This window comes from Nicotiana tomentosiformis, chromosome 6, assembly GCF_000390325.3.
Source record: "Nicotiana tomentosiformis chromosome 6, ASM39032v3, whole genome shotgun sequence".
Lineage (NCBI taxonomy): Eukaryota > Viridiplantae > Streptophyta > Magnoliopsida > Solanales > Solanaceae > Nicotiana > Nicotiana tomentosiformis.
Genome location: NC_090817.1, coordinates 41,354,709 through 41,367,244, shown reverse-complemented (window position 1 = coordinate 41,367,244; position 12,536 = coordinate 41,354,709). Strand labels below are relative to the sequence as shown.

At 35.1% G+C, this 12,536-nt stretch overlaps 1 protein-coding gene across 2 annotated transcripts; it reads left to right on the top strand.

The window, feature by feature from the left end:
* The first annotated feature begins 4,172 nt into the window (after nucleotides 1–4,172).
* LOC104115825 (pectin acetylesterase 7-like) lies at nucleotides 4,173–7,696 on the top strand. Of its 2 annotated transcripts, none has more exons than XM_009626552.3 (13): nucleotides 4,173–4,306; nucleotides 4,418–4,569; nucleotides 4,669–4,751; nucleotides 5,176–5,302; nucleotides 5,478–5,557; nucleotides 5,666–5,752; nucleotides 5,952–6,076; nucleotides 6,165–6,225; nucleotides 6,414–6,467; nucleotides 6,551–6,628; nucleotides 6,927–7,008; nucleotides 7,153–7,298; nucleotides 7,412–7,696. In XM_009626552.3, exons 2-13 carry the CDS (start codon nucleotides 4,419–4,421, stop codon nucleotides 7,502–7,504), a joined length of 1,167 nt encoding a protein of 388 aa, XP_009624847.1. In that variant the 5' UTR covers nucleotides 4,173–4,306; nucleotide 4,418; the 3' UTR covers nucleotides 7,505–7,696. The 2 variants fall into 2 exon arrangements, with proteins under 2 accessions (XP_009624847.1, XP_009624845.1); XM_009626550.3 differs by having other exon boundaries at nucleotides 6,408–6,467.
* Nucleotides 7,697–12,536: the final 4,840 nt, after the last annotated feature.

Here is a 12,536-nt window from a genome sequence, read left to right as displayed (position 1 = left end):
CCGCATATCGGTTGCATAATTGCTATCCAGAACAGGCAAAAATCTGTTAGTGTCTGCGGTCACTATGTGGCCCGCAGACTTGTTATGCGGTCGTATAATGAACCACAAAATAGTTATGTGATCGCATAGTCGACCACAAAATTGCATCCAGACTGGCCCTCTCCTGCCTCACTTCTGCGGCCATTATGTGGCCCGCAGAGTGATTCTGCGGTTGCATAATAGACCGCAGAAACGCATTTCGCTGCCAATTTTTTTTTCTTTACTTTCCGGTGTATTGTTCAACCCAAACGGTCCGAGCCGCTGCGACATAGAATTTTTACAATCCTCAAGCACGTAAGCCTAGTCCGGCACCATGAAACATTATTTTTCTTTTACAAAATTTTACAAGGCCTTATAGTTTGAAGCTATCATTGATTTTATGATTCTCCATCCTTATGTTATCATTCATTCTATTGAAAGGGTGTTTAGTCATTCATACTAGTACTATTTCATATGTACTAACGTCCCTTTTGCGGGAGGCGCTACAACTTTAATGGATGTAGGTGGTTCCACAACATGCGGCTTTGATCATTGATAGCGGCACACCCTCTTCCAAGTTGACTTGGTGAGTCCTACTTCATATCGGGTTCGTATATCTTTCGTTCCTTATGTATTATATTTTGAGGTATAGCCGAGGTCTTGTTGCCGGCACTATCATCGTACTTTTTTGTATCTAGTATAGGCTCCGCAGATATAGTGTGGGTGGTATGTTAGTATTGGGGAAGTCAAACTAGTGATGTTGTATTTGTATCACACTTTTTACTTCAAACTATGAAAGTGTATGTATTTTGAACTTTATGAATGATGTTACTAATGATAAGGAATCGGTGTTGTTCATACGATCCTCCCCATTATCTAATTAATGAAATGGGTCTTTATTTTATTCATAAGTGAGTTCGGATAGAAGGTATTGTACAGGCTTGCTCGACCGGATTATCTCGGTTGAGCGCCGATCGTGCTCCCCGAGGTCAGGGCATGACAGTAGTATCAGGAACCTATATCTATACCTATTATTATCATGTTACTTGAACTTCTTTATTTGTAAAAATAGATGGTGATTGGGGCCTTAGGGCTATGTTTGGCATGATGGGTATTTTCGTGCAGTTGATATGATGTTGGAACGATGAGTATTTCCTTGCGGTTTGAAATGAGATCGGTTTGTTGGTCATTACTGTGCGTAAAGAAGAGAAGTTGGATTTCTTTTATCATTACTCATTCGTTAAGCACTTTCATGCTCTTTACTTTGGTTTCTATTAATGTTTGTTATTTTGTATGATACCTTCTGTTTGAGTTCCTTATGTAGTTACCTCTATATTTTCCCTTTGGCATGTTACTGTTAAAGTTATGTCTTTACCTTGTATGTTACTATTACACCTACGTTTTTACTTAATTTACTTCTACTACATGTCATCTTTGAATCCATTCCCTTACTTGTTATTAGCCCATACCGGTTATATGCCTCTAATTGTCACGTGATTTACTTGTTAAATGCCTTAACCTGCTACATGTCTTCACTCACTACATGCTTTCACTTACTACATGTCTTCATTTACTATATGTTTTTACTCAATATATGCCTTCACTTATTAATTGCCTTTTTTTGCTATATGTTTGTACTTGATACATAATATATCTACTGAATACCTTCATTCGATCAATGTTCTGACTTGACAAACATCTTTACTCGTTTCATGTTCTACTCTACTCTGTTTAACCAGATTGGGTGACTTTTAGATTGGTTGTGAGTTATGCTTTATGGAAGCCTTGTCAATATATACAGTAGACTAGCTTTTGATAATGGACTACTCATCTTACTCTGTTGAGTTGTATTACCTAGTTGCATACCGCATGTTCGTTTTGTTATTATGGTTTACTATGATATTATAGATGGATTGGATTGCACGCCGCAATAATATTTATTGATATTGTACTCATACTGTACTTCAGCACCATGCATACTGAAGCCTTGCATTGAAGACGTACCCGCATTCCAGATTCGCGCTACCTCTTGTTCATGGTAGTTTAGGATTTAAGTTTCGTTTCTGTAAACTTAAAATAAATATTGTATTTATTCTTTATATCGATTTTGCAAATCTAGCTTATAGTGGTTCATGACTTGTACTACCAGTTTTTGGGTAGTTATATTGAATTCGGTTGTAGTTTCTTTTATATATATTATTAATTTCTCAGTTTAGTTGTAACTTATATTATTTGGCTTACCTAGCAGGTTGGGGTTAGGTGCCATCACGACTTAGTAGAATTTTAGATCGTGACAACTTCATATGCTATATATGTGCATATTGTTATATGTTTTGATTGTGATTAGCTTGTTATTCTGCTTTTGTGTACTCCCTCTTTTTTATTTTTTACTATTAATATGAACTACACTTGTTTGTTAAAGTAAGTACCTTTTTATCAATCTCTCATCACTACTTCATGGAGATAAGTCAAGGTACTTACTGATACATGATGTCAATTGTACTCTATGCATTTTGCGTGCACATATTTGGAGTTGAGCTATAATGGAGTTCGAGAGGAAGCATTGGGGAACTCAACAGCTTTCGAATTGTGAGCTATAGTTGTTCGTGGGAGTAGAGAATCTTTATTTCCGTTTTTGTATATTTGAACATATATATTTTTTTTTACATTAGCAATGTATTCCTATCCTTAGTAGCTCATCGCTTGTGACAATAATTTTTGGGTTAGTTTGTATTAAAATTTCACACTTTCATTTTATTACTTATAAGATGATATTCAGCTTGAGTTGTATTTGTTGGTTTGATTCACTTAGCGGGTTGGGTTAGATACTATCATGACTAAGCAGTTTTGGGTCATGACAATTTTTATGTTGAAATGTCATTTTCTTACGAGATATAAATTTTGTTATGTTAAACTACATGCTTACATAATGTAATATACAGCAGCTCTTATGTATAGATTGTTTTTAAATTTTCAACAATATCTTTCGGGATATCAGAGGCGGACCCAAGATTTGAGTACGATAGGGGCACCACTATATGCTAATCACTAGCGATAAAATTCAGCGTGTAACTCTTTAAAAACTTAATGATTATGATGACTTATCATCCAAATATAAACAAAAAGAAGTTCTAAAGAAAAAGAAAGTACCTAACAGAAAGAGAGAGAATTCTTCACAAAATGGGTATTATAGAAAGGAAAGGTATTTGATCAAGCATGTTTCACACTTTAAAATTTTAGTTTTTAAATTTAAAAAAAAAGGGTTCAGTGATCAAAAGGGCGTTAAAACATTAAATTGTCAAGAACTTTGTAAAGAAATCAAGATTAAGGGTATGTTAATAGTCAAAGAACCGAAGAAGAGTCTCAAACTCTTAGTTGTCATTATCGAGTCCGAGTTAAAGTGATTGTCGAAGAAGATTGTGGAAGAAGGATTTATATTTTTCTATTTGTAGAGCGATAAGTTACAATTTGAGGCTTTTAATTTTAAGGGAGGATTTTGAAAAAAAAAATTAATTAAGTAGACTATTATGTGTTAGTCCTAAACTATAGTTGAATTCAAAAAAAAAAAAGAAGATAAAAGTAAAAAAAAAAATTGCTACGTTGTATTGAAAGGACTAAAACAGAAAAGAGAAGAAAAAGCAAGAACCAAAATAGGAAGGAGGAGAAAAATTTGAAGAACTTAAATAGAAAAGAGAAGAAAAAGCAAGAACCAAAATAGGAAGGAGAAAAATTTGAAGATGGTTTCGAACGCACGTCCATCTAGAAAAGTAGAGGACTTAAGCGTGCAACACCACTTCTTCCGTCCGGCTTTTTTATTTTTGGGACACAAGTAAAATATTTAAAGGGTCTCATATCTAATATCCAGATATATATACATGATTTTTGCCGAAACTAACGGATTCTGTAACCCACAACGCGGGTCCGCCTATGCGGGATACTAATATAATTTAGAGAACAACGAGGCAGATCTTTTCAGGTAATAACTTTTTTTTTTTTGGGTGCAAATCAGGTAATTTTGGAATTGCATGAAATTTAATCAACACGTATAAACGTTCGTTGCCCAGACATTCCATACAACTGCTCAACTAACTATGTTGTTGACCTCTCAAATCTTGAGGTCTCAAGGAAATTAAGAAACTTATCGTTGGGTTCTAGTGTCGTTGTCTTTCTATTCTATGGCCTAATTTCCCGGTGCTCCAACTTCAATCGTTGGGAATCCTCCTATATATACATAGTTTCGAAATTCATTAATTAGGGTCAATACATATATTGCATCATATTTTACAAAGTACACCTGCATAATACTCTCTTTTTTTTTTCTTTTTTTTTTTCTCTTTTACCATACGAATTCTTCTTTGTCATAATTAACTAATCATTTCCTTAATTTTATGTTCTACAGGATGATGATGGTTACAAGATCTTTTCAACTTTTTGTCTTATTTATTTTCCCTTTGACCATCTTCATAACCGAATGTGCAAAAGTAACCCAAAACCCAGATGTATACAATGTCACTAAAACAATCGTTCATAGTGCTGTGTCGAAAGGAGCAGGTTAATTAATTTCGTCACTTATATGTACAAGTTAAGCTTTGAATTAGAAAATCAAGTAGTTTTAATTGAAGAGTTGTATTAACATTATCTATTCGGCAGTGTGCTTGGATGGATCACCTCCAGCATACCATTTTGACCCAGGATTTGGAGAAGGAGTTGGAAATTGGCTTGTACAACTTTCGGTAAGTCGTGTTTAACACCAGATTATTTCTACTATTTTCTTTTCCTCTTTTTATCATGCGAGAGGAAGCATTATGAGTGTGCGTTCTTTTTTCACTTTTTTTTGGAAGTTTTTTACTTTTATTCGAAATCAGTGTTTGGCCATAAATTTTTAATTTTCACTTGAAGATGAATTTTGAAATTTTTCAAAAAATTTGAAAAACTCCAAAAAGTTATTTTTCAAAATTTTTACTCACATCACTCACAAAAATTCAAAAACAGTCCAAATTATATTCATGTTCAAACACAACTCTAATTTTTAAATATCATTTTCACTTGAAAAAAACTCTCTTTTTTCGGAATTTTACAATTCTTATGTCCAAACGCCCACGATTGTGTTGTTTCGAGAATTTCTTAAATCTTTGAAAACTTTGACTTTGTTATTAGGGAGGAGGATGGTGCACAAACGTCAAAGATTGCCTGAATCGTTCCAAGTCCGACGTTGGTTCTTCAAGTTATATGCATCCACAACCATTTAAAGGAATTTTTAGCAAGAATCAGAGTGCAAATCCAGGTTCTCTTTGATTAATATGTCCTCTTGAAGTTTTAATGAATTTTTTTTTTGTTGAAACAATAAAATGAAGATAATAGAACATTTCAAGGATCCAGGCATAATTGATGTTGCAGTGGTGCATTATTGTTCAGTTATGAATCACGTATCATATAATTGCTTTATATAAAATACGCAGATTTTTACAATTGGAATAAAGTCTTTGTTAGATACTGTGATGGTGGATCGTTCACAGGAGACGTTGAATACGTTGATCCAGTATGTTCTATTTTAAGTTATAATTTTGAACTCCTATTTTAAATTTCTTATTTTGTTGAAATTAATCTCAAAAAGAAATTATCACTCCTTACATTTTGCTTTGTTTAGGCTACCAATCTTCATTTCAGAGGGGCGAGGATTTTTACTGCAGTACTGGAGGAGCTGCTAGCAAAAGGATTAAAGAACGCCAAGAATGTATGTAAATTCCATTACAATTAAGATAATTGACTGTAAATTATGCTAAATATCCTTCTAATATGACTTAGTGATAGACACATATTGAATTTCAATGCCAAAAGCCTAATAACCGTACTAAATGCAAAAAAAAAATTATATTAAGCAGAGTTTTTTTTTAATATACTTGTGACTCTCAATTTTTACTTCTCTATTTTAGGCCATTTTGGCTGGCAGTTCCGCAGGAGGATATCCAGCAATATTGTACTGTGATCGCTTCCGCAATTTATTGCCAAATACCTCTAGAGTGAAATGTTTGGTTGATTCTGGCTATTTTGTTCATTTGTAAGATTGTAACGACTTCATATGCATATGACCGTTTATTACAGAATGATTTATGACCTAACTTTGAATATCTCTCTTCTTATAATAGCAAGAATCCTGTGCTCGGAAGACCTTTTGAATCAATATATAAAGGAGTCGCCACTCTACAAGTAAAATCCTATCACCTTCTTATTATTCTCTCTTATTTAATTTATATAATATAAGTTGCTCCGTCAAAAATGCTTACATTTTATGAAATAGAAGGGCTACTTAAAGAAGAGGTCGATTGTTAGTTAATTTTTTCCATATGTAGTTATTGGAGGTTGTTGTTTCATAAACCTATTTATCTCAGTTGCAGGGATCTGCCAAAACGTTACCCAAATCATGCACTTCAAAAATGAAACCAGAATTGGTACAAATTCTTCCTTCGCATGCATTCAGTTGTTTTCTTGCCAATAAACTATATGGGCTATAAAATCTTACAATTCACTGCAGTGCCTCTTCGCCGAGAACATCCAACAAGATATCAAGACACCAATTTTTATTTCCATGTCAGCATTTGATAATATCATGGTAGGTAATTAGATATTATCAATTGTCATATATACTTTTGTTTACTCTAATGCAGAAAGGCGAAACTTTTTCGCTAACAAAGTCTACTTAATTAGATTAGCTTTTACCATTTACTATAGTAAAAGGCAGTCTGGTGCACTAAGCTCCCGGTATGCGCGAGATTCGGGGAATGGTCGGACCACAAGGGTCTATTGTATGTAGCTTTACCCTGCATTTATGCAAGGGGCTATTTCCACGGCTTAAACCCGTGACCTCCTGGCTATAGTGGCTTCTCAAATTAAAGTAAACTGTTTTGCAGACACAATATACTTTAGGAGGTACAATATATGGCTGCATTCAAAACGGGACATGCACAGCAAGTCAGAACAAAACCTTCCAAGGTTAGCATACTTTATTAGTTCCTCATGGAAAGATATTTTAATATATTTCGAAAGGTAGATTAAAAAAAAATTAAGGAGAAACAAAACTAGAGGTGAAGAATATAATACATACTGCATCTAATATGTCCGGATTTGTTATTCCAGAAATGAGGTCGGATTTCTTAAGTGCAATACCCAAAGGAAATAACCCTAAATTAAGAGGAGTTTTCATAGACGTAGTCCATCATCATACCAGCCTTCAGAAGCAGACTAGGTGGTCTCCTGAAAAACCCATCGTGGTTCATAACCTGGTAAGAGATTATTTAATTTATATATTTATTTATGTTTTGGAAATGCAAATTTGAAATTCTTGCTGACTACACTATTTCCACCATTTGATTTCTTGATCGATTGTTTTGTGCAGGCCGCACCAAAGGCATTTTCTGATTGGTACTTTGATCGGAATTACACCTATTTGATAGATGAACACAACTTGCCACTCCCAAATGATGCCTAAAAGGCCGCCCCATTAGAAGGAAGATAATCTTTTATGACTTGTGTTTATTTATTGAAGAAAATCCATTTATGTAAAACTTTTATTCAACACCATGTAAGTACATTATTAATTGCTGACAACCTTCTGATGTATATGTATAAACTGTTGCCCATATATATCAAACCTGGTGACAAGAAGGTCCCTTTGACCAAAGTATTAGCAACTTCTTGCCTTCAATATTGTGACTTGTGTTTTACTAATTTATTTATCTAATCTTTTACTTATTTACTTATTGACTTATATATTTTGTATTTAATCCACGTACTTGAACTATTGTAAAAGCGATAGTGATATACTTCAATGAAGTTAAAAAAGATGAACACAAATCTATTTATATCTTTATTTTCTTCAATAATAACGGATGGAATACATGCCTAAACAACGTAATCAAATAGCCAGAATCACTTGCATATAATGTTTAATAGGTTTTAATTAAACGTAAAATTAGTATTTATCTCTTGAAGCGTGACCGCAATCACGAAAAGAGTATCCAAGCATGAGCAAAGACCTTCCATGAGGTCCTCCAGTTCCATGATCTTATATTGTGTTACCCGAATAATACTAGAAATCTGCGAAATTCGTGTGGTCGAATTTCTCACCAAAGAAAATATGTAGTAAAACCTCTAGCCTCCTTAATGGAATAAGACCCTTTATACAGGCCCAGGTTTTACGGTTTAAAACCCTCTTCCTGACCTACTAAGTGTTCCTTTTCCATTAAGAAATTGAATTTCATTTAATTTTTTATTATTCAAGCACAACAAGGACAATAAAATTTAATTAACGAGGCCTCCTATTAGAATTAATTCAAAATATTTGAATTAATCCGACCATAATAAATTACGAATTATTTCGCTAAAAATTCATAATTGCATGTAACGACCTGATCGGTCGTTTTGAGCATTTGCATTCAGTTCGGTAGTTTGGGATCATGAGTAGCTTCATATGGTGTATAATGACTTGCGTGTATCGTTATTTTTTATTTTCGAGTGGTTCGGGATTGATTTGGAAGAATGATTCTCATACTACAAAAAAAGCTGAAATTAGTTACGAACGTCGTAGCTAATCTATCGCTAAAACGCTCGTAGCTAGTAGAATTTTTTGATAATCCGATGCTCATCTGTCGCTAAATGAGATTAGTAACGGATTTTTCTGTTTAGCTACAGAATTTATCCAACGCTAAAACCTTATTTTTCAGTAGTGTCATTTTAGAAACTTGAAGTTCAAAGAGTTGACCAAGTTTGACTTTTGGATATTTGATCTCGGATATAAGTTTTGATAGTTCCGATAGGTCCGAGTAGTGATTTTGAACTTGGACATAAGCCCAGGTTTTGCATTTGGATGTTGCTAGAAAGTTTTGGTTCTAATTGATGAAAGTTGACAATTTGAAAGTTTGGAAAGTTCATAGGTTTGACTGGGAGTTGGCTTCGATGCTATCGAGTTCGGATTGTTGTTACGGAAGTTGAAATATATTCTTTATGTTATTTGGAACTTGTGTAAAAAATTTGAGGCCATTCCGAGTTGATTTGATATGGTTCGGCATGCGTTTTGGAAGTTGAAAGTTCAATAGTTCATTAAGTTTGATTTAGGGTGTGATTCGTGATTTTGATGTTATTTTGTGTGATTCGTGATTTTGATATTATTTTGTGCTATTCGATTCGAGACCCCGAGTAGGTTCGTGTTGTATTTAGGGACTTATCAGTATGTTCGAACGGGGTCCCGAGGGGCTCGAGTTAGTTTCGAATTGATTACGGACCCTTTTCATCATGTTTGGATTATTGGTTTTGCTGGTGTCAGGTAAGCATCGCGTTCGTAAGGGTCTATCCGCATTCACGATGGATATGGGTGTGAGATCTTCACGTTCGCATGACATGTGTCGCGTTTGTATAGTGAATTGGGGACTGGAGCTTTGTTCTTCGCGTTCGCATGTGGTCTTTGCATTCGCGGTCTGTGGGCGAGTTGTGCTTCGCGTTCGCGTGTGCTAAGTCATGTTCGCGTAGAAGGTTTTTGGGCTGAGGCAGTGTTGTACTTCGCGAACGCTAGCTCATACCGCATTCGCGAAGGATTTACCTGGAGCAGATCTATAAGTACTCTATTTTGAAGGTTTTGTTTATTTTATCACTTTTTGAGTTGGGGAGCTCCGATTTGGGCAATTTTGGAGAGGATTTTCACCACATAGATTGGGGTAATTATTTTTGACTTGGTTTTGATTGTTCTACATGATTCCATCTTCGATTTTGGCATTTAATTTGTTGAATCTAAAAGAGAAATTGGGAGTTTTTGTCAAAACCTTTCTTAAGTGAATAATTGGAGTTTGAACATCGATTCAGAGTCTGAATTGGATGAAATTAGTATGGTTGGACTCATATTCGAATGGGTTGTCGGAATTTGTGAGTTTTATCGGATTACAGGGTGCGGGCCTGGGTTGACTTTTTGGTTGACTTTGAGTATTTGATTAAAGATTTGACCTTTATTGTTTGGGTTGCTTCATATGTCATTATTTGATGATTTTGAGTCACTTTTGGCTAGTTTCGAGCCGTTCAGAGGTCGATTTATGCGTGATGGCGCTTCTAGTGTATCGATTTGGTTGGTTTGAGGTAAGTGTCTTGCCTAGCTTTGTTGAGGAAATTTTTCTACTAAATAATATTGTTTGCTATATGCGGGGATAGTGCATATATGAGGTGACGAGCGTATATGCATGTGCCAGGGTTTCCATGCTCGGGAGGGAGAAATTATATGATTTCTTAGCACTTGGTGAACTTGGTAATTCTTTGACTTATACTTTATTTAATTCAATGACTAATAAACTCAATTAACTGTGTTAGAAAGCATGTTAGAACATATGGAATCTTAAAAAAGATTTACTATATTATTTTCAGACTGTTTACATACTTGATTGACCGTAGTGTCATGAACACCCATTTTTACCTGAATAGTCTTGCTACCTGATCTTCTTTATCCATAATAAGAGATGAGGATTGGGGCCTTGGGGCTATGTTTGGCACGAGGGTTATTTACGTGCTCTTGATATGGTGTTGGCTCGATGAGTATTGCCGTGTTGTGTGAGATAAGATTGGCCACTTGGCTATTACCGTGTGAGAAGAATTGGATTTTCTATTACGATTTCTCTTTCACTAAACACTTACATGTGCTCTACTTGGATTCCTATTAATGTTGTTGTATTGTGTCTTACTTTCTTGCTTGTGCTCTTTATATAATTATCTCCATATTTCCAATATGGCCTATTACTGGGATATTTATGATTCTACTTTGTCTATTACGGTAATCCTGTATTTTTACTTGATTATTTCTGCTACATGTCCCCCTCCCCCCTCCTGAATTCCCTCCCTTACTTGTTACTAGTCATACATGATCATGCCTCTATTTGTTACGTGATTTACTTATTAGGTGTCTTGACTTGTCACATGCCTTCGCTTAATACCTGCCTTCACTTGCTATATGTTCTTACTTGATACTTGCCTCCACTTGTTACATGGTTCCTCTTATTAATTACCTCTACTTGATGCCTGCTATTACTGGACGTACATCTTCCCTCGTTTCATGTTCTAAACTTATTTGCCTAGCCGGATTAGGTGACTTTTGGAGTGGTTGTGTGTTTACGCTTTGTTGAAAGCCTTGCCCTTATATGTGGGAGACTAGCTCCGTGATGTTGGGTTGCTTATCTTATTGTTTTGAGTTTGTATTTCTAGTTGCTTTCCGCATGTTAGTTTGCTTGTTATTACGTTGTAAATTTCTATGCTTGGTGCTTATAAAATAGTTACATATAAAATTATTATATATATAGCATCGGGTTGCATGCCACAACGAAGAAGATATAATTTGTATGGGATCGGCTTGCGCCCTGCAAAGGATATTGTTATTATTGTGTGGGATGGGGTTGTACACTGCAATGAATATTATTATTATTATTATTGTGTGGGATCGGGTTTCACGTCGCAACAGATATTGGTATTACTGTTTGAGATCGGGTTGCGCGCCGTACCTTTGTTGTGATAGTCATTAGTCAATAGGTTTAGACTCTTAGTTAATTATAGTTATTAATCATATAAATCTCAATTGTTGATTCTCCTGAATAGCAATCAAGCTAGAAGCTATGAAAATATAGTTTAACTCCAATCCCTGTAAATATGATATTATAATATACTATCTTTGACTAGCAAACATAATTAAAGTGGTGTTTTACGCTTGTCAAATTTTGGCACAGTTACCGGGAATTGGAAATTAATAGTGTTTGAAATAGTTTGTAGTGCTAATTCAGGAATTTTTCTTCTTATCTTATTTTATTTTTCTATTTTTACGTTTGGTTCTTTGACTGAGCGTAGGTTACAGTTTCAGAGTGGCGCTTTACTAGAACTTCTGCGAAGGAAGTGCTATCATATGAACCAGAGATACAAAAATAACTGCGATAGATGAGGAAGGAAAGAAATCTTACTAAGACATCATAAAAGGTTGGGAAGTCCTCAACTAAAGAACTTATGGCTGGAAACGGTAAAGATAATGTAGATTTGGCTGCGAGACAAGCAACCCAACAAAGAGAATAAACTGCACGGGATGTTGAGGAAGCAACTATTAGAGATGCACAGAACATCTATGAAGAAGAGAGGGGTCTCAAACTTAATCAACATCAACCCTTGCCTGGGAGACCACTTGGCGATTATGCTAGTCCGGTCTACAATCAAGGATTATCCAGTATTCGACCACCTCCAATTGCAGCTAATAATTTCGAGTTGAAGCAAGGGTTGCTCCAAACTCTTCAAAACTGTTATGTCTTCAGAGGGAAGATGAACGAAGATCCAAGCAACCATCTAATGGACTTCGAGGAAATTATGACCACCAACAATTAAGGGAATTCCCCTTCACACTCAAAGATGATGCAAAGTAGTGGCTTCGAAATGTACCTAATGGATCGATTCGAACATGGGATGAGATGATCAGAACATATCTTGATAAATATTTCTCATCAGCTAAGACGGGC